The sequence below is a fragment of the Grammomys surdaster genome, unplaced genomic scaffold, assembly GCF_004785775.1.
Source record: "Grammomys surdaster isolate TR1022 unplaced genomic scaffold, NIH_TR_1.0 130, whole genome shotgun sequence".
Lineage (NCBI taxonomy): Eukaryota > Metazoa > Chordata > Mammalia > Rodentia > Muridae > Grammomys > Grammomys surdaster.
Window position 1 is genome coordinate 20,948,159 of NW_021604588.1, and position 26,801 is coordinate 20,974,959.

At 44.1% G+C, this 26,801-nt stretch overlaps 1 protein-coding gene across 3 annotated transcripts in view; it reads right to left on the reverse strand.

The window, feature by feature from the left end:
- Positions 1-3,148: 3,148 nt before the first annotated feature.
- The window catches only part of Kctd3 (potassium channel tetramerization domain containing 3), a 44,832-nt gene continuing 21,179 nt past the window's right edge, over positions 3,149-26,801 (reverse strand). For 2 of the 3 annotated variants that reach the window (XM_028760231.1, XM_028760253.1), the window contains 10 exons: positions 25,199-25,389; positions 20,247-20,362; positions 16,811-16,898; positions 16,618-16,734; positions 14,825-14,995; positions 12,272-12,427; positions 8,995-9,091; positions 6,143-6,327; positions 5,925-6,063; positions 3,149-4,753 (listed from right to left, as the gene is read on the reverse strand). In XM_028760231.1, the coding sequence (XP_028616064.1) occupies positions 4,195-4,753; positions 5,925-6,063; positions 6,143-6,327; positions 8,995-9,091; positions 12,272-12,427; positions 14,825-14,995; positions 16,618-16,734; positions 16,811-16,898; positions 20,247-20,362; positions 25,199-25,389 (1,819 nt within the window). In that variant the 3' untranslated portion in view covers positions 3,149-4,194. The remainder of the gene's footprint in view (positions 4,754-5,924; positions 6,064-6,142; positions 6,328-8,994; positions 9,092-12,271; positions 12,428-14,824; positions 14,996-16,617; positions 16,735-16,810; positions 16,899-20,246; positions 20,363-25,198; positions 25,390-26,801) is intronic. The other variant, XM_028760242.1, reaches the window with a different exon arrangement.

Genomic DNA, 26,801 nt, shown 5'->3' on the forward strand with positions numbered 1-26,801 from the left:
GAGACTGGATGAAGAGTGGGTCTCAGCACCTACCTGTGGCTCAGTTCCCTGCAGCTCCCAATTCCTCTTGCAGTCTTTCTCAGAGCCATCTTGTCCTCTTGTCTGTCCCTGCATGGCCTTTGGCTCAGGTCACCATATACCTGCTGCCACCTCAGAACACTTGGCTAACCATGAGAGCTACTTCTCCATGTCACTTAAGTCATGCGTGTTCAGAGACTGCACAGCATGTGCACTTCTCTGCTCCTGTGTCACGTGATCCCGAATCCCAAAATTAAGGTATCTCCAATGACCAGTGGTTTACCCAAGAGCAGAGCTGGAGGTGGAACCAGATGGGGGAAGGAGGAACAGAGGCTTCAGCTACCAGGGGTGCAGGGCAGAAAGAACAGGCAGGAAGAGCAGTGGAGCCTTCACCTCCAGCCTTCCACCCAAGCAGGATGATGCGTCTCTGCCTCTGTTGCTGGCAGCAGCTTGTCCTGCACCTGGCCCCACTCCACGGCAAAGTCACAAGAACTTCCCAGCTCTTCCCATCCTAGTCCACGGGCAGCTCACTGGGAAGGCTCCAAAGCCTCCTTCAGGAACCAGTAAGTTCACAGAGCTATGCTGCTGAGACAGAGCCCTCTCCAATTCTTCCACAGACTGACTGTTGCTAGAAGCAAACCCAGGGCCTTCTACGAGTGTATGTAATTCTGTTACTGGCATATCCCACCTGCAGCCCCACCTGCTGGTGCTCTTCCATTTGGGGGAACCTCAAGAGCCCACTGTCTCTTTTAAGGACAGAAGGGAGCCTGGTCTGGAAAAGGAGCATGTGTGCAGGGAACATCTGTAAGGTTGTGGCTGTTACTGGCTAGATGAGGCAGTCATGGCAGACCCTATTCCGGACACCCCAGCCCTCTCCCACAGAGGACAGAGCTTAAGAGCTCCAAGGAAGAGCTAGGACAAACTTGCAGTAAGTAGCCAGTGTCTAGGACAAACAGTTGAAGCCTATCTGAGGTGCCAGTGCGTAATGAAGCTTTCTTACCCGGAGATAGGCCTTCTCCTCCTAGTAACCTCAACTTAAATTCCAGGCAATCTCTACCTCAAACTCAAAGCAGGTGTGGCTCCACTTCCTCAGCTCTATGTCAGAAAACTCAAGACTAAGTACTAGAATGGCTCAAGAAACAAGAAGTTGAACAAGGGTTTTTTTTTGTTTTTGTTTTTTTTTTTTGGTCCAGCTATCCCACATCCAGATGGCTGTAGTCAGCTTAAAATCTGAGGCTGATCTGAGACTGACTTTCTCCATGCATACCCAGAAAGGACTCCACACCTTCTCTTGACATTCTGTATCATGAATATGGTCAGTGATTGCCTCTTGGGGACCAGCATCTCGTGCTTCTTGACTAAGGCATGGCAGCAGCTCCCCACCCAGTCTCAGGATAAAAGTGTACACTCGGCCAACCTGCTACTCTGCTCTACTCCCCTTACTGGGTGGAGGTGAGAGCTAACAGGGACTCTGACCTTGAAGTAAAGGTGTGGAGAATGCCACGGCAGGGAAGGGGACCTTCTGAGTCCTCCTGATTTTCAGTCAGGTATATTTGCATAGTTATCTCAAAGCCTGGATGAGTCCCCAGGAAATGTAACAGGATGATGGTTCTTGTCTAGAGGATCACGGAGCTCTTTCCTAGGGCTGGACAAAGAATTCAACATCTGGCAAAGACAGAAGAGCCAGCTGCCAAGAAAGCAAAGGGAACAGCTTTATCCCTTGAGGTTGAGAGGGACCCTCAGTCTGGGGAGTCTGCTGACAGGACATTTGGTCTTCTCTTCTCCCATCTGTGCTACATACCTATACCTCCTATCATTTGTCCTGCCAGTGTCTTCTGGAAACAAGAAGCCACTATCTCAGAAAGCCTCTTTTGTCTTTGTGACTGGCTATGCTCCTCTAACTCTTCCTCAACATGAACTACATAAAGAACCTAGACATTTGCAGGTCTGGTAGAGTGTGCTGTGCTACTCTGGCATCTGGAAAAACACTGCAACTGTTGAAAAAGGCATGAGACAGGGAAAATGATGCAGTCAGCACCCATGTAAAGATGGGGTGGGTACTTAAATGTGAACTAAGTTTAACATGCTTACACACTATTCCAGCATTCTTGAGTCATACATAAAAGTGACAGCAGCTACTCAAGGAACCAGAATGTGTGATGAGTGTGGTCTGGTCCAACGAACACTAAAATTCACTGTGATACCCTTCCCAAATGAGTCACTCAAATAAGGCAAGGTTGGAATGGGCCCGGGACAATTAGATTTAATGCCAGGCAGGCAATCATGATGAGAAAGCCAAGAAGGAAATTATAGGTTCTGCAACCAGAAGACATCAGTCCAAAAGCTGGCTGAGCTCTGGCTAAGTTTTACTCTCTGCTCTGACTGCACCGAGATGAGGCGATGCTCCCCCAACTCATTGTAACAGAACACCGACAACCAAGTGCTCGGAGCATTCCCATGAAATGTCATCTCCCCTTCTGCAACAGTCACGGAGTACACAGATCTGTCATCATTGTTCTCTGAGTCACAACCTTGGCAATGTAGACACAGAAAAAAAAAAAAAAAAAGGACAGACGAGTGGGATCCAGCTCTGCTGTAGACAGAAGACACGAGGCTAGACCTGCAGGATGCTACAGTCTGTGCTCTAGGAAGTTACTCTTCCATGTGTCTTTGAGACATCAGCTCATGATATAGCCCAGGCTGGCCTCTACTTACCAGGTAAGAGATTAAGGTTCACAGTACCTTTTTATAAAATTTTAGTCCTGGGCTGGAGAGATGGCTCAGCGGTTAAGAGCACTGACTCCTCTTCCAGGGGTCCTGAGTTCAAATCCCAGCAACCACATGGTGGCTCACAACCATCCGTAATGAGATTGAATGCCCTATTCTGGTGTGTCCGAAGACAGCGACAGTGTACTCATAAATAAAATAAATAAATAAATCTTAAAAAAAAAAAAAAAAGACACCTGTTCTGCCTCTTAAAAAAAAAATTTTTTTTTAGTCCCAACCAACTTTTCCTCTCTCATCTCTAGTGGTCTTCTGACATGGTAAGTACAATGTTTTGTTTTTACAAACACATGTGGGTGAAGCTTACACAGGATAAGGTTTCTTAAATGACCGAAGACATACTGCCTTAACCTTTCTCACTTGATTTAATTGACAAATAAATACAAGGGAGTTTGTGTGAAAACACTGGCAATATAGGAAACTTTAAAGAATTTATTCCAACTTCATTATACTTCTGAGAATGGGAAATATACATCATTCACTTAGTAAATATGTTCGTGCGTTTAAATTTACATTTTCTCCATTTGCAGAAATATGTAAACCACTCTGATTAAATGAAGAAAATGTACAAAAATTTTTCTTTTGCTCCCAGGGTTCAAGATAAAGCCAAACAACATTTTTACATATCGAAGCATTTAACTCCAAATCCAGAATTACAATCCCGTGAGACACTGCAAAAGCACAGTGGCTCCTAAGGTAGCTGGAGTAGCAATCAAGGGCTTCCCTTGTGAGCACCCAGATTTCCCCTCTGCCATTATTATTTTACCTATTCAAACACAGATGCTGTTCCCACTCGAAGGACTTCAGGTACCAAACACCGGTGACACATGCTATATTGACTCCCGACAACAAGAATCAGAAAATGACGCACAATGAAATAAACAACCCTAAAAGACGTAGTGCACAGTGGAGCCTGGGAACCAATGATAGTGTTCTGAGTTACGTGAGACTTTTTCACAACATAGCACCTCAATATGTATCTAGTAAACACTCCGCAATCACAAGGGCTGGGAACCCAAGTTCCAAGATTATGAGATTAACTTTAAGGTACCACTGCAAGACCTGCAGCAACTGCATGAGGAACATGGCCTGCTCACTGCCTCCCTCACATGCTCTAAGGGGACTACTGTGTGCTGGGACGAAACACCAGCAGGAAGGGCGACAAGGCAATAACTCCTGCTTACAAACTGCTGTTACATGTGCCTGCAGGACTAGAGCGTCCCTGCGTCACCCCAGGGGAGTATGCTCTGCTCCTCTTCAGGAGACTCGGCCCAGAGAACACTAAACAGGTCAAACTGTGCCCTGTAGTGTTTGATGTAAAAGCCAATGTACTGAAACCCAGGAAATGTTTTTCATGTAGATTCAGAAGAACTCTCATGCACTTGGATGAGTTCACAAGCTGTACTCTTGGCCAGAGGAATCACTCTTTTTGTGCCGAGGTGATGGGGTGGTCTTTGTTGGAGATGGGGATGCTGTACCAGGGGAGTCGGTCCCTCCGTCAGAGGTGCTTGGTGAGGAGGCCAGATAGGGAACTTTCTTTCTTCCTAGGAATCCCCCTGCTTCAAATCCTTTCTTCCGGAATTCCACTTTATGCTCATTTTCATCCTCTGCTGACCTTTTCTTGGGCTCTGACAAACCTTCTGCTGTTCTATGCACTTCCAACCCCACATCTGACTCTCTCACATATCTTACTTCTGCCCCTGGGGACTTCCTCTCAGATATAGCACACTCCCCTGCTGCCCCCTTCACTTCAGCCTGGGCTGGGCCCATGTGGCCATTTTCAGGGACAGCTCTCTCTACGTTTCTGTTGAAATTAAGAGTCTGGAAGTCCCTGTAGCTGTGGAAACTCTCAGTCCTCCTTGCTCTGGCTAACAAAGGGCTCTCTCGGTAAGGCCGCGTGGCACCATAGGTTGCTGCTTCAGGGATGGTTTCGTGGTGCTGGAGCTGAAGGCTGAAAGATTTTAAAACATGACAGTTACAGTTTCACTCCAAGGTCTCAGGAGCATATCTCAGCAGTTAAACTGACGACTTAAATGTCACTAAACCATATAAAGCACGTTACTATCTACACTTTCTGTAAGTGATCATATCACATACAATTACCAACTAAAGTAATGATATATGTACTTTCATAATAAAGTAAAAATGTTGAATAGTAGGGGAAAAGGAAAATAAGTCTTTAAAACCAATAAGGAATCAATGTACTCCAATATTTGGTCCTTGGATTCTCAGAATTTGACATTTTTGTCAATATGGTTGGAAAAGCCAGAGTGTTTCACTGTATATTAAATAAAATAATTTAACTACTTTTGGTTAGCACTACACCCGAACAATGAGAACAAAACTTCCACAAAGTATCCAATTGATACCCGATCTTCCTAACACAGGGGCACCTAAGGGCACCGCAGCTGCCACTCCTTTCCTGCAGTTCCTAGAATGACAGTGTCCCCAGAGTCTCTTAGTCCCAGTTGGTGAAGCTGAGTGTGAAGGTTTAGGAGGTGTGGCTTGCTAGAGGAAGTATACCCCTGGGAGCAGGCCTTGGGAATTTAAGGCCTTGAACCATTTCTAATTCATGCTCTGCTTTGAGCTTGTGGTTTTGGATGTGAGCCCTCAGCTTCCTGCTCCAGCTGCCATGTCTGCCTGCTGCTGCTGCCCCACTGTGAATGACTCTTAGCCCTCTGGAAGCTTATGCTCAAATCAACTTCTGTAAGTTATCATGATAACTGTGTTTTAGCACAATAGAAAAATAACTAATAAATTTCCAAAAGTAGGTTAAAAGGCAGGGGGTGGAACAAAGGTCAGACTCAGTGGTAAAAAGCATGTTTGACATGCATGAAGTCTCAGTGTCAACCACAGTACATGTCAGACACACAAATGACCACAGCATGTTTTTCCTTGCACATTACATGTGTATGAAACTGTCAAAGAATGAATTCATTAACAGTTTAAAATCTTTTCCTATGAAAAGATGTGCTATGCATATAGATAAAAATTTATATTTGAGCAATTCAATATCAACATATATGATTCAAACTGTATTTTGAGAACAATAGCTCTTACACTGCATGCTTACAGCGTGTGAGACACATTTCCCCAGTGACATCAGTCCCCTCAGGACCTACCTGGAGCTGGACTCGCGAAGGCGGCTGTGCTGCAGCACAGATGTGGCAGGGCTGATGTTGGGAGTGGCACAGCGGGATGTGCTCAGGTCACACTGGTCCAGCAGCTTGAGCAGCTCCTCCTCAGTGGGGCCACCTGCATCTTAGAGAGAAACATTCACTCAGACGGCAGGTCAAAGGTCAGCCGTGCCGACCCTCTGCTCCGCTGTGCCGTCACCTACCCTTGTCCTCAGTCTTGTTGACCATATCCATGGCTGTGGTCAGGTCCCACATCTGGATGCTGCCGTTGGTGTGGCCAGTGAACAGGTAGCGCCGCGGCCGGGAGCCCATCCTACTGGAGCCCTCACACTCTCTCACAGTGAACGAGGAGATTGTAGTGCAGTCTACAGCCTGGATCTCACATATTCTGAAAGAAGGGGTGGTGCAGATCAAAGGCGGCAATTACACACACCATACAATTGAGCACTGCATTAATTTCCACCTTTGAAGTCACACAAACAATATGTATCTAAAATAGTCTTAAAATGGTCAAAGGAAGTTGACAGAAAAAGTCTCGTCTCTCTGAATGAGAAAACCTTCTCACCCATTAGTTTGTTCTTAACTGAAATACAGATATGATTTAGTCACAAAAGTCATCTTAGGAATAAGCAAACCTTCAAAATGAAGATGTGAGAAACCAGAAAGGGAAAAGAAGAAGGGAGGGAAGGAAGATGAAAATACAACACACCAGTGTTAAGTCTCTGCAGTTCCTGTATACTGTTTTACAGTGTAACCCACGAAGGCTGCGATGATCCCTGGGAAGTAAAGCAGCTCAGCAGGGTGAGAGGTGTGAGTAGAGTGAGGACAAGCAAGAGCGAGGGAGGGGAGAGGGGCAAGAGAGGAGAGGGGAGAGGAGTGAGGGGAGGGGAACAGACAGAAAGCAGCCCAGTGGCCCAGGCCAATGAAGCAGTCCTGTTAGCCACACAGACCACACATGTGGAGTCATCTTATCTGGAGTAAATCTACTATTTCACCACGTGTGAGTTCTCAGTCATTTCTCCTTTATTTCAGTTAGTACAGCTTTTTTTTGTTGTTTGTTTTTTTGAGACAGTGTTTCTCTGTGTGGCTCTGGCTGTTCTGGAACTCACTCTGTAGACCAGGCTGGCCTCGAACTCAGAAATCCACCTGCCTCTGCCTCCCAAGTGCTGGGATTAAAGGCGTGCGCCACCACTGCCCGGCGGTATAGCTTTAAGAAAAGATGTATTTTATATGTATGTGTGAATGCCTGTATGTTTGCCTAGTGCCCCAAGAAGCCAGAACAGAGCACTGCCTTAGAGTTAAGGAGGTCGTGAGCTGCTGGAAACTGAACCCTGGCTTTCTGCAAAAGCAGCAACCATCTCTCCGGCACTCAGTCTGAGTCAACCATTATTTTTGTCAGGACAATAATCTTTTTCATTATTAGTCATATAAGAATTAACATTTATATTTATAAAGTGACTTAATTTTTTTAAGAAACATCTATATTTCTGGTTTATTTTTAAAATAAATAAACCCAATTCTACAAAACAACTTCCACTTGCTCTTTTTGTTAATGCAGTTTCCCTCTAGATTTCTGAATAATACAAAGGGGATGTTAACGAGGAACACTTAGGAGACATGATGTGTTAGAGACAGAGTCCAGCTTAATAAACACCAGCAGCTTCGGCACTCAGTACACACTAATCACTGTACAAACTCCAAATTCCTTTTCTTGAAAAAATATACAAACAAAATCTGTGGACACATTCGCCATTTTCTAGAATTCATTCATGAATTACTAATGACCATATGCTATCTCTGATGGAAATAAAACCTCTCATGGCTCAGAGTTTATTCATTAAAACACCATGTAACTAGAGACATGCCAAGTTAAGTTAAATGGGTAACTTTAGGGACATGTGTCTGCCTAATGACCACTGCTAGGAATTGTACTTGCTCACCTGCCTAGCATGCAGAAAAAGCAAAAACAAAAAACCCCAGCAAAACTAGACACAATCATTTTCAAAGTTAAACAAAATGGCAGAAGGCTCATTTTTACAAACGTCCACTGTGGTCAGGGTTGATAGGGCCTCTGTTATCTTCACTTTACTATATGACGTATGTTCCAGACAGTGGAACCCTATTCTGTCAGGCAACTGATGAGGTCACTCAAGATTAATTTACATACTCACTAAAGAACACTATCAGAATTTAGTGCAACTGTCTACCATGAAATCTACTGTGATCGCCATTAAAATTAGGGGGAAAAAAACAAACAAACAACAACAAAAAAAACCCTGAAGACAAAAGCAGACAAGAAGGTCCTAACAGCACTCAGAACCAGTGTGGACCCCTGCTCTGCAGACGCAGGGCACAGAGAGTTGGGCCATGCCCTAGGAGAATGAGGACAAACGTGAACTGAGACAGCTGCACACTGGGAGCTATGGCCAAGTTAGGGAGCTTATGTTAGCATCAGCCAAGGATGACTGGCTTCCTTCCTTCTGTTGTACATAGAGGTGGTCAGGCAATCTGTAATGTCCCATCTGAGAGACACACTTCATGGATATACACTTGCATGTGCACTCAAATCCCAAGGCTCCTTGAGTTTGTTTTTCTATGGTACTCTCAGTCTGTTCTGTCCCGAGTCATTATGACTCTATCTGGCAGTGCACTGCTGAGTCCCCCTTTCTATAGGTAACCAGAATGAGGACATCTGTGCTGATGTGTCCAGTGCCTTCCACCTCTAACAGAAGGCACAGGGATGTCTGTGTTGATGTGTCCAGTACCTTCCACCTCTAACAGAAGGCACAGGGATGTCTGTGTTGATGTGTCCAGTGCCTTCCACCTCTAACAGAAGGCACAGGGATGTCTGTGTTGATGTGTCCAGTACCTTCCACCTCTAACAGAAGGCACAGGGATGTCTGGGTTGATGTGTCCAGTACCTTCCACCTCTAACAGAAGGCACAGGGACATCTGTCTGCATGTGTCCAGTGCCTTCCACCTCTAACAGAAGGCACCTGCATTCTGGGAGACAAAGACAATTTCTCAATACACATGTCCTTCTGTGAAGTGTCACCTTTTTCCGGTCGATGACGACCTGACAAACAGCTTGTTGGTGATGGGAACAACTTTCTGGATAAACACTTGTTGATCATCTCGTTCTCCAAAAGGCCCTGTGAGGAAAAGGACAAGAATGAGGAATGGTTTCATTTTATAAAAGCACATTAATATTAACACTCCTCTCCCCAAACAGTTCTCATGCATGATGTGGCACAAGCCCTACGTCAATGTCATACACAAGCTCAAGGCAAAGGTAGGTCAATCTGCATTCAATTTCACAATAGAAACACACAGTATTTCTTTTTTAAATATTTCTTTCTTTGTGTATGTGTGTTTATGTTCAGGTGTGTGTGTGTGGGTGTGAGTGTGTGTGTCTGTGGGTGAGTGTCTGTGTGTGTCACTCTGTCCACAATTGGTTGTAAGGTTTATATATTATAAAGTAAGACAGCAAGAGGGCAGCCCTGACAAGATTCTCCCTTGGGGATGCTGAAATGACCTGCTGTTCCAGCTCCCTGCCTGACCCTGCCTCAATTGATGCTGGTTCCAGAGGCTTGTTTCAAAAACAGCTTTAGAAATGGTTGCTAATCCCCAATGACCTGGGTTCATCCAGCCTTTCAGATGGTTCCAGTCAGGGCTTCAGTTACATTTTGAACTTTCTCAACACATAAAGACTGGATAACAAATCATGTCAACCAGCTTTGACTTAACCATTGTTCCGGTTTTGTTTTGGGACCCAAACAGGAGCTCTTCACCCCAATTTAGCAGGAAGCAATTATAAGAAGACTGTTGCCCTGATTTCTTAAGTTGGGGTGAATGGTTTTGGCTATTTTATAAACTATAGATACTTTGTCATTTTAAAGGATAATTTACAAATAAAAGTTTTAGACAGGAGGAAAACTAGAGAGCTTAGACTCGGGGATTTCAATTTTTCCTTTCCTCTTCTCTATCTTTTCTTCTTTCTTAGGTAAAGGGAAGGGGATTGAAAAGAAAAAGGAGGATATAGTAATATTACTAAAAATTAGATAAATAAGGATGGATTAATAAATCTACTATTAAAAGCATATTGTAGCCATAATATTACATTGGTAGAGATCTTTATATTTTGATGCAGACTTGAGGTTATATTTTGTTACACTGATACAAAATTTTGTATACTAATACAGATTTAATGTTTTTGTTAGTATAAATCTTTGTATATCGATCTAGAATTTAAGATTAATTTTGTTACTCTTAGATAGCCATTGTGCCTATGCAACTCACTTAAAATCCAAGGTTTAATCCCAATACTTTCAATAGCTGGCATTAAAGTGTTTAGGATAATTAAGTAATGCAAGCTGACAAACTCAGTCATGTTAGATACTAGTTTGGATTATCACAAAAATATACTCTCTGAGTTATACAAATAATAGGTGGCTGGAGATAGGCAATGTTTGCCTGTTCAGATATTCTATGGATAGATGGTCTTCAAATCATATGAGATCCACAGAATATGGTATGTAGAATCATTTCATTATTAAAAGGTTTTTGACTATGAAACAGTCCTGCCCCTAACAGTAACCCCCATTCCACTTCAAGGAAGACGATGAGCATCAATACCTTCAATTGTGGCAAGCTAGCCACTGGGCAAGAAATGCTCCAATCTTATCTGCAGACAAATGCTGTCCAAAAGGACAAACAGATACAGGATGATCATCTCTTAAGCTCTGCCAAGGCAGAGCAAGCTCGTCCTTCTTCGTTTTTGCTTCAGTTAAGGTCTGTCAGCTGTTCTGGGCCCGAAGGCTGAAGACAGACGCTCCAACATTATAGGGAATGCTGGGGACTGTCCGGGTGGTACGAAGTCTCTGACATTTCTATGATTTTTTTTTGGAAGCTACATCCACATGCTTCCAGCATATTCAAATAATATTTTTTTCCTCAGATGTCTGATGGGGTTAAACACTAGATAATTATAATCTCACAATGAAATTTAAGTTGTTTAGGATTTAAGATGCTTTCTGAGTCTAAAAAGATGGTTTTGGGATAGTAATACAAGTTAAAATAGAGGAGGATTTAGGTATAAATCATCTATATAATGGACTGGATGTTACAAATGTATATCATGTCTTATAATTTCCATAATTATTATAATTGTATTTAATTTATATCTTAAAGAAAAGGAGCTTTTATGGGAATAAAAAGTGGAATTGTTGAGGCTTTGTAAGTGTGGGCCCCAAGAACTGGTCATCCAGAGAAGAGAGAGTTTGAGCAGAAACCCAAGTGAGCTATGTGACCTCATCCCCAAGTTATATCTTACTGGTGAACAGAGATGCTGACAGCCATAGCTAGGCAGAAGGTCCCAGGCTTGGGTCTGATGAGAACCACGAGGGAGAGAAGGTGAAGGAGGAAGAAGTAGCCACGGGGCAGGTGAGTCATGAAAGCATGGCCCTGAGGGCTAGCCAATTGGAATTAAGAGGAGCCCAGATGGAACATAGTAAGTAGTACCTCGGGATTATAACAGAAAAGCAGACTCTAATAGCAGAGAGGGTAGACATCTGGCCAGCTCTTCTGCTGATTAAAGCTTATTGAAAATATAAAGGTTGTGTACGTCTTTTATGCGGGAACTAAATGATCAAAGACGGGGCAGAAACCTCAGATTGGGATTAAAACTTTCTACAACAGAGGCAGGAGAGGGCACTGGATCCCAAAGAGCTGCCAACGTGCACTCCAGGAATGGCTCAAGCCTTCTTTCTCTCCACTCCCACAAACACTTCAGAACTGTATTTTATGCATTAAAGACATATAAGCTGAGGGTAAAAGGTCCTTAAGGACCTGCATTGTCCTCACTGGAAGTACCCTTTGAGGATATGCTTAGACTCTGGTGACTTAGAAGAAGGCTTGGGAGTATAGATCCCATCCCTAGCAACAAAAGGGGTGAGAGCCGATATGAAGTCACTTTGTATGTTCCTATCACTGCTTTGAAAGCCTACATGCAAAACTGTAACATCTTCTGAAGATCAACTGTAGCAACTATAGCAGAGTACAGTGAGGCTGCTAAGGGGCCTCAGCAGCTCAAGCCACTTGTCCCCAAGCCTGGTGATCTGACTTTGATCCCCAGTGTCCTCACAGCAGAAGAGAACTGATTCCCAGTAAGTTATCCTCTGACCTCCAACATGTGTGCTCAGGCAAGAGTGTATTCACACACAGCATTTGCATGTGTACACACACACGTACATTTGTTCAAATGATTTTCGAACTTATACATAAAATTCCTACGTCAATCTTGGCCGTAGATTTTCATTTTTGAAGATGCCTACCAATGTCATTTCCAGAGGAATAGCTGCCATGGCTCTCGGTCTCCTCCAAGGACAGGATCTTGAATGACGCTAAAGGAGTGGAGCCTGGCTGCGTGGAGATCATCCCTCTGAACCGTGTGACTGTCCAGGTGCGGACATGGTTGTTGTCGGCACACACTAGGAAAGAAAGAGCACAGTTAGGTCACCTCTCCACTCTGAAACACGTTTCTTCTTTTATATCAAGCAGATCACAGTACACTTGAAAAGGCAAGTCGCAGATTTATCTAAAAACTGTACTCGATTTGGATATAGTAAGCCAAAGTGAGAGAAGTGGGTCTGGGAAGGTGACTGGGTGAAGACACTTGCTGCCAAGCCTCAAGACCTGAGTTCCACCTCTGGACTCACATGGTAAAGGGTGGGAACTGATTCCTACAAAGTAGAGGGACGTCCATGGTCAGAGGATGCTTGTTTCTCTTTATAGGACTCCAGTGTGGTCCCAGCACCCGTCTCAGAGGACTCACAACTGCCTGTAATTCCAACTCCAGGGAATCTGATGACCCCTTCTGGTCTCTGAGGGTAGCCAAACATGACGTGACATGGACATTCACATTTAAAACACTTAGCCAAATGTCATGGCACACACCTTTAATCCCAGAACTTGGGAGGCAAAGCCAATCAGACTTCTTGAGTTCCAGGCCAGATTGGTCTGGATGGCAAGTTCCAGGATAGCCAAGACTATATAAAAAGACCCTGTCTCATAAGCCACCACAAGGTGGTAATAATAATATGTTTAATTAAAAGATTTTTAGAAACCTAACCAGAATGTTTGTTTACTGCATACCTTTTTTTCCCCTTTTTTTAAAGAAACAATGCCCAGCTCTAATAAAGACTCTAACGTGACTATAAATGAGTAAGAAATAATTAGCCTGTAAGATGTGTGCAAAGTGCTGGTCACCAGTTAACAGTTACTCCTGGTTTAGGCAGGCTATTTAGGGTCTAAGTTATATAAAACAGCCTTCTCTCAAGCTTAAAAAAACTTTTCTACAATTATGTCTCACAGGATTTTGCCTTGGTTTTATTGTTGCTAATTTCTAAGTAAGAATACTATTAAATGACCATACAGTACATTACTTCCTAAACTCTCTCCACATTTTTGTTCTAAATGGGCATGCTTATTAAAAAGGTATACCCTAAAATATTAAGTCATTCAGGTAAGAAGTATACTTTTTTTGCTTGCTTTAATAGAGGTAGGGGGATGGGGGGAATTAATTTGCCATTTGTGATGATTTTAAAAATGTCTGTGAATGCTAGGAATGTGAAACTTCTATATAAACACAATTCCTATGTCATACAATATCAGTTTTATATTTTAAAACAAACTTTAGAAAGAAACTTGGCGAATACCAAGAAATAATTTCTGTGTACTTTTTAGTATATAATGAAATCAATCCTCAGTTCTCAGGCCAGTAGTGAAGTACAGATGATGCAGGTAAGGCATTTAACCAGTATTGTGGGAAATGGTCCCCTGGTTTCACTAAGCTTAGCAGGACTGAGAAGACAAAGAACTGAAGTGATCCTGGACAACTAGTGTTGATGATGGAATCTTGTTCATACTCCTCCTGCAAAGCCCCATTTCAGATCCTAGGATGCATATCACAGAAAAAGCACATGGCTGCATTTATGCCAATAGCCACCAGGGGGCAGAAGGGCTGAGAACATAGAACACTGCTGACATGTGCTTTAAACTGGGCCTTTAAATCCAGATCTACAACATAGAACATTTTCCAGCATCGTTCGGAGAAGACAAAACTACTGCTGTGGAACTCAGCTTCTAGGAGGAGGTAGATGATAGACAAATAAATAACAACCATATGGTAAGCCTGTGAGGAACTCACAGGAGATTCTAGCAGACACGGTTACTTTTACACAGACTGGGAGACCTTACTGAGTAGAGTGTGAGGACAGAAGAGTAGAGCAACCAAAGAAGTATGTGAAAACAAAACACGGCAAACAAAACAAGCCAGAGCAAAGAAGTCTGAGACATTTTTACAAACTAGAAAAGCTAATAGCTTAGAGTCCCATGATCCAAAGAAAGAAGGCTGGCACTCGACAAAATTAGCATGTACTATCATATCTACTTCATTCATTATCTAAATTCTTAAAAGCTTTGTGACTATAGGGAACTATAAACCCACAAAATGTTACCTTCCTCACATAATTTGATATTGTTATGAATTTTAAACATAAGGTAGTCAACTAGCAAAATATACATCTAAGTCTACAACTTTAGCTTAAAACTGAAAGTAACAAAATAAATTTATATTAAAGTTCAAACAGAAAATTTTGAAACAGAAAAATCTTCTCGGCAGTGATCTGATAAGCATCTTGAAATGAAATATACCACAAGAAGAAACTATTAGCGAATTAACAGAAAATACAATATTTCCTAAGTTTAGGTAAAGTACATCCAAGCCAAGTCAAAGCCACACTCCTTCAGGTTTTCAGGATGCAGCATAAACCACTCCACTTCCTCTCAGCCCGAGGCGTCACAGACGACGGGGAGTCATCTTGTACCTGACACCAGATGCTTCTCTGACAGCATGATCTTGGTCACAGGGCTCCGGTGAACGGTGAATGTCTGGAAGAGCTGAGGCCCTGAGCCCACCGTCTCTGGGTGCTGCACAATCACCCGCACAGCTCCAGAGCTCGTACCGTAGGCTATCTCAATCCAGTTTCCGCTGACACCTAGGAGCCACAGGTCAAAGGAATGAGTTATGTAACGATTGAAACAACGCCTGTGAGCCTCAGTGACGACAGAGGCCCAGTAGAAATCAGAGCCTGTGACCAAAAGACTCAGCAAACAGCTCAAAGCTGCTCGGCCAGCAGAAAGTCTGTACTTCCTTTACACATCTTTCTTGACCTTTCACTTTACAATGAATGCTCCTAGCCTTCCTGAACTGTCTTAGGTTTTGCTGTGGTAATTATACACTAATTCTATGAATTTTCATGCCTACCTACCTTTGTTCCTTATTGATAGAAACTGAATCACCTTTCAGAGTGCCTGAGACATGTTACCAATTCAGTATCAATTTGTGCCAGACCCTCCAAGAGAACATCATCCCATAGCAGCATTCCGCTGAAGTTTGCTGGGAGTGACCTTAGCTTTTACTTCTGCTGCGGTACTGAGCCATACTTCCAAGTGTCACCTACACTAAGAGTGTCAAACCCCACACAGTGGGACAGGCACACTTCTTACAATGCTCACACCACACTGATGACTGTTCTGCTCCTTCCAATCTGCCCTAACTCAGCTGAGGCTTCGCAGTTTTCTTTTCTTTTCCTTCCTATTTTCAAAGGCTTATTTTTGTTTGATGCGTATGGCTGCGTTCCTTGCATGCATGTCTGTGCACCAGCTATAAGTCTCGTATCCTTGAAGCCAGAAGATAGCATTGGAGTTCCTGGATCTGCATGTGGTTGGTTCTAGGGACAGAACCTGAGTCCTCTGGAAGAGCAGCAAGTGCTAAAGCTAAGCCATCATTCCAGCCCAGCCCTGGTAGCTTTTCTTAGAATGGTACCATATCCCATCACAAATCAAAAGACAGGCAGACACTGCATTCTAGCAAGCTTCACGGGTACACAACTGTGGTCTTTACTTCCTGATCACCCGAGGAAACCACCAGTCAAAGGGACAAGCAAGGACTGGGATACTCCAGCCAATCAGAAAGACCCCATCTTGATGCTTCCTAAGTCTTGTCAACATGAGGAAGGGTTTTTTTTCCTTTGGGTAGTTTGATTTCTAAAACTTGCCCAGTTTCACCTCTAATTATAAATGAGACTGGGGGGAAATGCATACTTCATTACACTCACTCTAGAGCAGAGCTCGGCAAGCTTTCTCTAAAGAAACAAGTAGTAATTATTTTAAATTCTGCTTTCCACACTGTGTATAACCTCTTAGCTCTATCACTGAAAGCAGCCAAGGACAATGCACAGAACAAATAAAAAAGAGAGCGAGACAGCGAGACAGACAGCGAGACAGACAGACAGACAGACAGAAAGACAGAGAGAAGGAAGGTGGGCGGGTGGGCAGGCAGGCAGGCAGACAGACAGGGCTAGCATGAGTGTCCCAAGTCTTCAGTCATTTCAGTGCGTACTACAATTCTTTTGTGCTGATGATTCTCTTGCCTAATAAGTCCGGTCAAGTGATGCCATGAACAAGCAGGACATTCAAGCACACGGTCTGTCCCCAGGCACATGTGAACATATTAGTGTTTCTCAGCGTTCTCTCCTCATTATAGGGCATCTTTGAGATCAGTAAACTCATAAATGCATGCAGTCTCAAGAGTCCCCAAGGCTGGCCATGTACTGACTTGTTTTGGGGGTGAGGTAAACACTCAGTGCAGTGATGGCGTCGTTGGAAGGGTCATGATAGAGCTCAGTGACAAGGAGGTCGTTATCCTTCATCCGCAGTGGGAACTTCTGCATGTCTGAAGACAAGAGTACATCTAGTCAGAACTACAGAGGTCTCCATGCCCTTGTGTATAAAGAATGCTCGATGCTCACCTATGTAATATATTGATCCGTTGTTGCATCCCAGGAGGAGGAAGGAGCCTGCAGTGTCGTAGCTGGTTATCGGGACAACGTCCTGCACCTGACACAGTGAAATTGTTATGTGTTAGAAAATTCTACTTTCCGCTCCAACATCCTCAGGGCTTTGATTCTTTGAGCTATCCCAATACCCAACTTAAGGAAGCTTACACAACAAGCTGTATTTACGCCCATGTAGCCTTGAAGACACATGTTCTAGTTGCAGCCCGTGCTCTCTGAAGTCAGATATGTCACTTCTTGTTGCTGCCATGTGGTAACTATGCCACAGCCTCTGGAACTGAAAAGCCAAGGCAACCCCTCCTCCCATATGCCACTCATATAAAATAAAGTGCCAAAACCACACGGTGAATAATTAGAGCTAGTGACCAGCACAAGTGATTTCAGACACAGTGCAGCTAGCTGCCTGACAACCTACTACAACTTTTTCAAGTGGACAGTGTCCTGTCTTACTATTCTTAGTAAAGATTCTTCTCGGAAACAAGAGAAGCAAAGATTCTCCCATGTCTTGTTTTCCAGGTACTGGAATTAAATAGCATCTTTTCAAAGCAATCAGTCTGGTTTACAAACAGGTAACCATGTAAATCCAAAGGACTTTAGTCACAACAAGGAAGGAAGGAAGGAAGAAAGGAAGGAAGGAAGGAGGGAGGGAGGGAGGGAGGGAGGGAGGAAGGAAGGAAGGAAGGAAGGAAGGAAGGAAGGAAGGGAAGGACACACAGAGGGAGGGAGGGAAGGAGGGAAGCAAGGAAGAAAGGGAGGAAGAGAGAGAGAGAGAGAGAAAGGGAGGGAGGGAGGGAGGGAGGGAGGGAGGGGGGAGGGGGGAGAGGGAAGAGAGAACGAATGAACACAAAGTGGCAGCAGCAGGAAAGGGAGTGGACAACTTTACCATCATGCCAGCGAGGCTTTTAAATCCCTAATGATTCAGTGTTCTGAAGCCACTCGTACAAAGGCCAAGACAGACACCTCAGCAATTAGCACTGTTCCAAGGAGCGAGCACTTGTCAGGCTTCTTTCCCAGCAAGGTAAGATGTACATGTAACCTGCTTCATGTGTGTGTTTGCTTTATGTGCTGCAACCTACCTAACAAAGCATTTGCTGAACTGCCTGTCTGCCTCCCACAGAGAAGTAAAACTAAAAGACAATTCTGGTGTGTCGGGCTCAGAAGCAGGGTGTGGAGTGTGATCCCAGGGGACAGATGGGGTTGTCATTTCAGCAGAGGTTGGGGAGAAACCAGAGAGCAAGAGGGCTCTGGGATTCAACACTAGGAAGAGAAGAAGGGCAAGACAGAGCCTGGGTCCACTCTAGCTCCACCACAGGCACCTGGGATTAAAGAGCTCTCTAAGCTGCTCACACGCAGGGTGCTCTGCTGTGTGCACACCACAGCTGCACAGTCACTAGCTGCACTAGAGCATCTCTTCAGGAACCCTGGTTCAGGGCTCTCAGAGAACAGGCAGCATCTCATGTGGCACGCTACCGCCCATGCTTCCCAGCTGGAAGTAAAACTGTCAGAGTGAAGGCACCTTGCCTGCCTTTCACCCTGCTCTGGCCCCAGCTGGCCGGATCTCGCCAGCTCCAGCACTAGAAGACAACTTCTACTCCTACATGAGAGTCTCCACAGCAGGAAGCAGAATGGACTCTGAGTCCTCTGGAGCCACGCTTTCCTGTAAGACTGGAGCTTCTGAGGCTCATCTCAAGAAAATGCTGTCATCTGCTCTGCAGGAAGATGGATTTTGTGGTAAGCCAAATCAAGCAATCTTCCCCTCTCAGTCCAGCCTACTCTAAGGCCACAGTGCTTACTCTGGGTCCTTGGGCAGGGTCAGTAGCTCCTCCTAAAACTCAGCCCCACTGTTAGAGGCACAGGACAGGTTGTCACTGAACCACTTAACTTCAAGGTCTCGGCACCCTCACAGTGATGCAAGAAACATTCTCTGATCCTTTGAGAGGCAAAGTATGTGTTGCACTGTGGCTTTCAGGACTAATGACCACAGTGTTCTCCATATTCTGATAGGAGAATAAAACTTGTAATCAATCCTTGTTTAAATCTAATTCCTGGATTTGGGAAATGATGATGCTTGCACGGTGCTTTCTGCCATGTTACTTAGGCTGAGTTACCTATCTGACAACACTGAAGGATGCTTTCTGACTAACACTGTGACATGGTGTATGTGTGTGCTATGCTGTATGAGAAGGGAGTGATTTACAAAAACGAGAAAGCCCTATTTTTTTAATCTCCATTAGATTGGCTTTTATAACATTTCATCAACATTTTAACTAAGGCAGTTGAGAAGCTAATAGAAAAATCTAAATTTTTCAGTGTTCTTAAGGTTAAATGCAGATGGAATGCTTACTGATTCATCTGATTCAAACGCATCCTGACTATACATCTAAAGTAAAGAACTTGGGGGCTGCCCTGTGCACTTCCTCTGCTATTTGTGGCTAGAATGTTGCTACAGGCCAAGTCAGAAGCTAGTCAACCAGTGTTGCAGCAGCCTGGAAGCCAGCCTCCAGTCAGAGCTGTCTGTTGAGATCTACAGACAAGGCTGAGGCTTCACAGTAGACCATGTCTGCAATGCACTAGGGAGAAATCCAGCTGGGTTACGAGGCCAGTTTGCTACATGGATGCACAACTTTCTCAGGTCTTTCCGAAACGTGCAACAAATCCACATGTCAGATGTGGTCTTCAGCCATGTATATCCAGACATCAAGAGTCAGGCAATACACAGACAAAACACCCAAGGCTAAGACCCACAATGAAGTCACTGGAATGAGTCTCTGGATGTCAAAGCTATTCAAACCTTTATGGTTAGTTCTAACAAGAGTTGAAGGCTAACAGGAGAATAAAGGAGCTGCTCCTCTCCTTCCAGGATCATACTACAGCACATCCCTGCGTGGGCAGCATGGCTCCACTGTAACACAACTGGCACAGAGCAGAACTCCTGTAACTCAGTCCTCCCTGCAGAGGCACCAGCAGCAGAACAACCCTGACAGTGCTCCCTCTCGTCTGTGTCAGAGCCTCTCCACTGACCACCACTGCAATGCCTTTGCCCCGTTTATCACAGTGCCTTTTATGCAGAACAAAGTTCTTCATCTTCACTGAAATCCACACACTCTCTCCACTACAAACCCTTACCTGAGGTGTTTAGCTGACTACTTACTGTCTCTACACAGCCTATCTATGTACATCTGTCCATCCTCCATTTTTAATGGGACTCTTAAAAATCTCAGAGAGATGGGAAAAAAAAAAAAAAACGCCAAGACTTAGTTTAAAACTATCATTGTATAAGTAAAAAAAACTTCCTTTAAAACAGTAAAATGTCTATGTACTCACGGTTGGCAGGAACTCTACAGGAAGGGACACTGTTTTCCTTGTGGAAGGAGCATTGACTGAGACTAACCTGCCAGTGCTGCGTGACAGCATTCCACACGCCCACTTTCCCTGTGTGACTCGTGGCCACCAGCTGGTTCCCAATGAAGAAGAGAGCGTCTACAGGAACACCGAGGCTGAACACACCTTAACCGGAAAAGCAAACACAGATGTCAGTCCAGCACATCTTACAACTGCTCACAGCCTAGATTAAACATCCCCAGGTTACTTTGGCCTACTGACCATGTGCTGTGATCAATGGGGGCCAGAACTCGGGCAGCGCCTGTACATTCTTAAATCTCCATTATGGAACCCGAGAGCAGAGTCAGCTGGGCAATCTCACATAGCTTTCTAGTGTTGTCTCATGCTGTGGCTCTCAACCCTAGTTCACCATAACCACCACCTGACAGGCAGGAAGAGAAAGGACTCTGGGACTATGCCAGACCCAGTAAAACCTGCTAGGAATTCAGAGGTAGCCTGCTCATGGACTAGATCTTGGGGAAACCACTGACTAAAGACATACACTTGGCAACTCAATTATCTGAAAGGTGTCTAAAAAATGCAGAAATAAAGTAACAGAAGACCAAAACATCACTCTGTATTCAAAACAAGCGTTTAAGTCTTTAATCCTGTTTCCCAGTATTTACATTTCAATCGAATTGAAAAGAAACTGTATAAAGCAAGAAGCTTCCTGAAAGAACACAAAAAGACTCATTTTCACAAGACTCACAGTTTAGTAGAGGAAAGCACACCCCTCTCTACTACGTTGCACAGACAACAGAAGGGAGTGCTGTCCAGACAGTCATCAGAGGGATAAAGGAGCCTGGGAAGAGCTAAGGAAGAAAATCATGGGAGCTGGGTTTTCCAAAGGACTACAGGCGCCATCAAGCTGGAGAATCAGAAAGGGGAAGCTAAAACTAAGAAAGGGGCATGTGGTCTAAGGGACACCCACATGAAGGTGAGAGTTAGACTTGTGGTTTCTCTCAGGTGGCACACGGAGTCTATCACTGGCCTGTCTCACACCATGGCCCACTCATCATTCTCACCGAAACAATGGTATGATCTAAAACGTCTTATCTGAGAAACATTTTCTGGAAATGTCTTTTAATCCAGTCACTCGTAAATCTGAGTCCCCTCTCTAAATCTTGCTTTATTTGGACCATTATTAAAGAAGCACCTGTGTATCAACGTGAACAATTTTTTTTTTAACATTTAGCCACCAAAGACTCAGGAGGCCTTAAAGAACTCAGGGGTATAACAAAGTATGCCTTAAAAAACGCAAACCTGAAAAGATGACTGTTTCTCCTGGGCCTCAAAGCAGAATTGAGTGTCTCCTTTGTGTTCAAGTCTATACTGTATGAGAACAGAAGGCAACACGTGGCACCTTCAAAGTTCCACAGCAAACTTGAAGAAAGCCATGGGGCCAGTGAGAGCGGAGGAGATAAAGTGCAGCCAGTGCAGGCCTGACAACCTGAGTTAGAGCCACAGAACCTCCAGTGGAAAGAGAAAACCAACTCTCACAGACCTGTCCTGACCTTAGATGTGCACGTGTGCATGCGCACGCACACACACGCGCGTGCACACACACACACCTGCACTCACTGACACTCACATCTTGTTTGTAATATCAGAAACAAAGCACTAAGAAAGATGACAGAAATGGACAAAGCTGAAACTCAGAAGAAAACATCAATAGTCCTGCTGGGAACAACTCTTACACATTTAGGCGTTTGTAAATAAATACATGTTTACATAACAGACACATGAGTACATCACCTGTCGATCAAGACAGAGCAAAATAAGCTATAAGAAACACGTTGCCCCCCCCCCCCGGCTTAACAAAAACAGGTAAAGAAATAAACTGCACTTCAAAGCAGAGGTACTAATTCTACATCATCCACAATTATTTACATAGCAGTACTATGGCTTTGAGGCTGGACAACTTAAAAACAACTGAAGCCAACTTCATTCAGTTCTGCTACAGAAATTAATGCTGATTTTCCTCCTGAGAAGGATGGTTTTCAAGGATAACATCATGACTAGTCTCCAGAATTGAATGTGTCACTCCAGCTTAGCCTCAAGGATCCTTGTAGGAAGCCGCGGCTTGTGCTGGCAGAATCCGCCATTGCAAGATGGCGCTGGCATCCGGTGCTCCTCCTAGTAAACAAGTAAACTGCGCATGTGCTATGGTAAAAGAGCCAAAGTCAAAGCCCATCCCAGGGCGTTTTGGCGGGCAACAAGTAAGCAGCCAATCAGAGGTGAACACACCGCTCTAAGGGTATATAAGCAGTGCCTTTTCCGGGCCTGGGGTCTTCCTCCATTTCAATTTGGAATAAACGTTTGCTGCGGAAGGATCCTAGTGTGTTGCCGCGTGTGTCCTTGCTGGCGAGACGATTACACGCGGGTCACAGATCCTAACCACTGTTGGTAGAAAAGGCAACAGCGTGAGCATGAGGAGCTCTGCCTCAGCTCCTCTGCTGAAGCAGTCGGCTGTCTTGTCTGAGTCACAGGGCAGGGGTCCAGCCTTGGGAGAGCCTATCATGCATCCATCAGCCCAACAATAATGTTCTCTGGATGGTGAAATTCCAAAGGACAGAAACCAACAGACAGCTACCTTTACAGGCATGAACAAATCCCTACAGGACAGCTCCTCCTGAGGCTCCCCACCTCGCTACCCTCTGCAAATCGAGGAGTAGTCTCCACTCAATGGCACTTGAGGAGAGAGTCATAAGTAACTTGCTGTCTGTCTGTCTGTCTGTCTGTCTATCTGTCTACCAGCTGGCTCAGTCAGGTCTCTACTGCTGAAATAAACACCACGACCAAAAGCGACCTGGGGAGGAAAGGCTTGCAGTCCAGCATCCTGAGAAGCTGGAGCAGGCAGGAACCTGGAGACACAGCTGATACAGAGGCCACGGGGAACATTGCTTTCTGGCTTGTTCCTCATGGCTTGCTCAGATGCTTCTTAAAGATCCCAGAGCCCCTGTCCAGGGGTGGCATTACCTAGATCCTTCATATCAATTAACAATCAAGACAATGAGCCACGGGCTTGCCCATAGACTAACCTGGTGCCAGCATTTCCCAATTGAGGTTCTCACTTCCCAAATGACTCCAGCTTGTATCAAGTTGACATAAAACTGGCTGGCACAGCAGGATGCCTTTAACGTTAAAATTTGTTTTCTAACAAACCAAAGGGGGTAGGTTATCCTGTTAAACATGATACACGATATTCACCTATTCCATACTTTAAAACAGTAACAGCAAAACTGAACAAAATATAAGAAGGCACTTTTAGGCAATGTACAAAAGGTAGCAGAGGACTCACGATCCAGACAACTGTGTCTTCCTGCTCTGAGCACTGCCATTACCATACAGGGATGGATGAACACTGCTGAGCAGGGATGGGCAAGTAGCATAGGGATCTCACTAAGGTCACCCCAGGTACAAACGGAAGAGGGTGCTGTGGAATGGTGGGAAGTCCCAGCAACCATAGTAGATTAGGTGCTTCCACCTCAGAGTGGCATGCCTGACTGAAGACCTCTGACAGTCTGAGAGGAAACAAGGAAGGGAGGGAGGGAGAATATGGAGAAAGACAGATTTGGTATCTGACATACTGCTCCCCAAAACAAACAGAACAAGCCTATTTCAAGGAGGGTGTCGGTTGGTATTTGTTGCCAGCTACAGAAATAGTTTCAAGTGAAATGAATATTCTGAAGATCTCCACTGACAGGGGCGTGAATGCCTCCTAACATTGTCAGATGTGTGACCACGCAGATTCCAAGGCCAGGACACATTTCAGCTGGGCAGTGAATGGTACCAGCATTTACAAAAGCTGCCTAACTCAGCAAGCCAACATTTTCCAACTGATCAGCACAGGTGTTACAAACCACTCAAAGAACAAATCAGACTGGGGATCTCAATTTAGCAGACTTACAAAAGTTTCATGATTCAGGTCCACGATTCAAGAGAAAGAGCCACAGTTTTTTGAAATTATTATTTAGAAAAATGTATTAACAACTGTTTATCATTTCAGGCCACCTTGTCTTTACATAGATCAATAAAAACAATGTATCACAGCAAACTAAATACAGAAATAGACTTAGGAATTACAGAAGACTTCACCACAGAGCTGTGGAGAGGGTCACTTTAGTAACAGTGCTTGCTGCATGTGCACGAGGGCCTAAGTTCAGATCCCCAGCACACACCTGAGAAGAGAGAAAAAAGTTCTGCATCCCTGTGTCCTCGCTCTAGTGGTAGGAGAGCAGAGACAGGGGGATCACTGTGTTTGTTCATCAGCCCAGGCAAACCCAGCAAGCTCCGAGTCTCAAGGGAATAAGGGAGAAAATGAAGGAGCAGGACACCCCACATTTTTCTGTGACTCAACAGACAGGGACATGGGCATGTGCACTCACACAGATATGCATGCATGCATACACCAGTCACGTGTACTCGAACACACAAAAATAAAAGTTGAAAAAGACTACAAAACTGTAACCATTATTACTTGTCTCAAAATTGTTGTTTTTGGAAAACATCTCTTTTCATTAACGTGATTTGAATCTACATGCAATGAGTTTAGTATTGCTATCTTTATATCAGTAAGTACTAAAAATTCCAAGTTTAATTTCTAATAATATGAATGGCAATGGATAACAACCTCTACAAATACTTTTGGTGTGGAATAACTTAAGAGAGCTTTGGTTCTGAGACCAAAAAATTCTGAGAAATTTGGTTCCAGAAGGCAGACAGCATGAGGTATTCACCCACCTTCAGAGAGTCCAAGTGGAGGGAACCAGCTGCCGCTGGAAGCGCACCAGGCTCTACCTCAGTGCTTTCCTCTAACACAGCACTTCTCACTGAGGAGTGCTCTGACACTGGGCCCAAGAGTTGTAACAACCCCAGCCAATTGTCACACTTATGACCAGTCTCTCCTAAACGTCAACCTTCCATGGGCAACAACCAAGCACAATGTAAGAGTCTTCCTACCAATCTCACTTCCGCTTCCTCCATCCTGAACACTCCACAGGATGATGCTGCTTTCTGAGGCCACAGCCACCATTTTGTCCTTGTCTCCATGAGGCCCTCCAACCACTTTTGCATTTAAAGCCACCCGTTCAATGGTCCAGTCCAGGTATGGGCTTGTAAACACTTGCTGCCACCCTGAAGACTCTTTGATTCTGTTAAGAATAGACATGTAAACTTATTAGTGCTAGATGAGAAAAAGAACAGAAATCAACATGGCAAACAAGCAACAAAAAGAGACCCACATCCTCCATCTACCTAGATATACCGAATGTAATTTTTGATATATCATCTACAAAGATATTATTCCTTATCTTACATTTACATATACAGGACATGTGACCACAAAAAAAAAACTAGAATACTGTATTTCTCTAAAAAATTAAAATTTTATAAAACACTTTAAAAATTCAAAGAAAAGTGTTAAGATTGTTGAGGTTTAGTCTGTTGCATGCACTGTAATGCTAAGTTCTGTATCAGAGGGTCTAACTGCCTGCAGGTGAATTCTCACAGTTATAAGCTTGTCTTGTACAAACTTTGTTCTTTAATTTAAAATCATTGGGTAAATAAAAATGGTAAATAAAATGGGTAAATAAAAATGATGAGATTAGAGGTGGGGTGGGTTTTGAGTTACCTGCTACCTGGCTAGGGGTTGCAGAGGGGAGAAAGAGACAGAGACAGACAGACAGACAGACAGACAGACAGAGACAGACAGACACAGACAAGAAAGGACATGGTGAGAGGAGCCACCATGAAAGGAGATGAACCCTGAGCACATGGCCAAGAGAAACAGCAAGTATTTGGGGTACATCGCTGGGGAAGTAGCCAGGCCAGCAATTAGAAAGGTAAGTTAGGTAAATTACCCCCCACATCCAGTAATTGTCAAAGCCAAATAACCATAATCTGAGTCTCAATCATTTGTAAGCTAGACAGAGATAAGTTTACATTGCTGTATCCACATAAGATGTTGAGTTTCTCAGACTTCCCTACAGAAAGCTACTGCCGTGTTCTGTATGATGATGATGGCCAACAGCAGTCAGCATCTGAGAAAAGGTTGGACTCTTTCCTGTTAGCAACCATATGATGTCACTCATGTGACATGGCAAGAACTGAAGTCTCTGATCCTCAGACGACATTACATCAAACACAAAATATCTCAGTCTCTGAAGACTGGTTTATACAGGTCAAAACAGGACACTTGACACACCCTCTTTTGTTCTCCTCCCCTTCCCCTGTCTCTATGTACCTGAGACAAGCCTGAAGTAGAACTTACTATGTAGCCCAGGCTGGTCTCCAACTCAATCTTCCTGCCCCAGACTCTCAAGAGCTAAGATTATAGACTTGTATCTCTATGCCTGGTTCCCATTTTTAATAAATTTCTCTGCCCTATATAAACTCGGGTCTTCTAGACTGGTCTTCTGTGTGAATGAACAGCAAGCCCCCAGGGTTATAGCCTGATTATAGCATCATGATGAACAAGTCAGCAAAAGTACCTTCTTAGTTCTGCCTAGCAGATGAAAGGGCAAAGCTGCCCTTTACATTATGACGTATGTGAAATCTAGCCTGG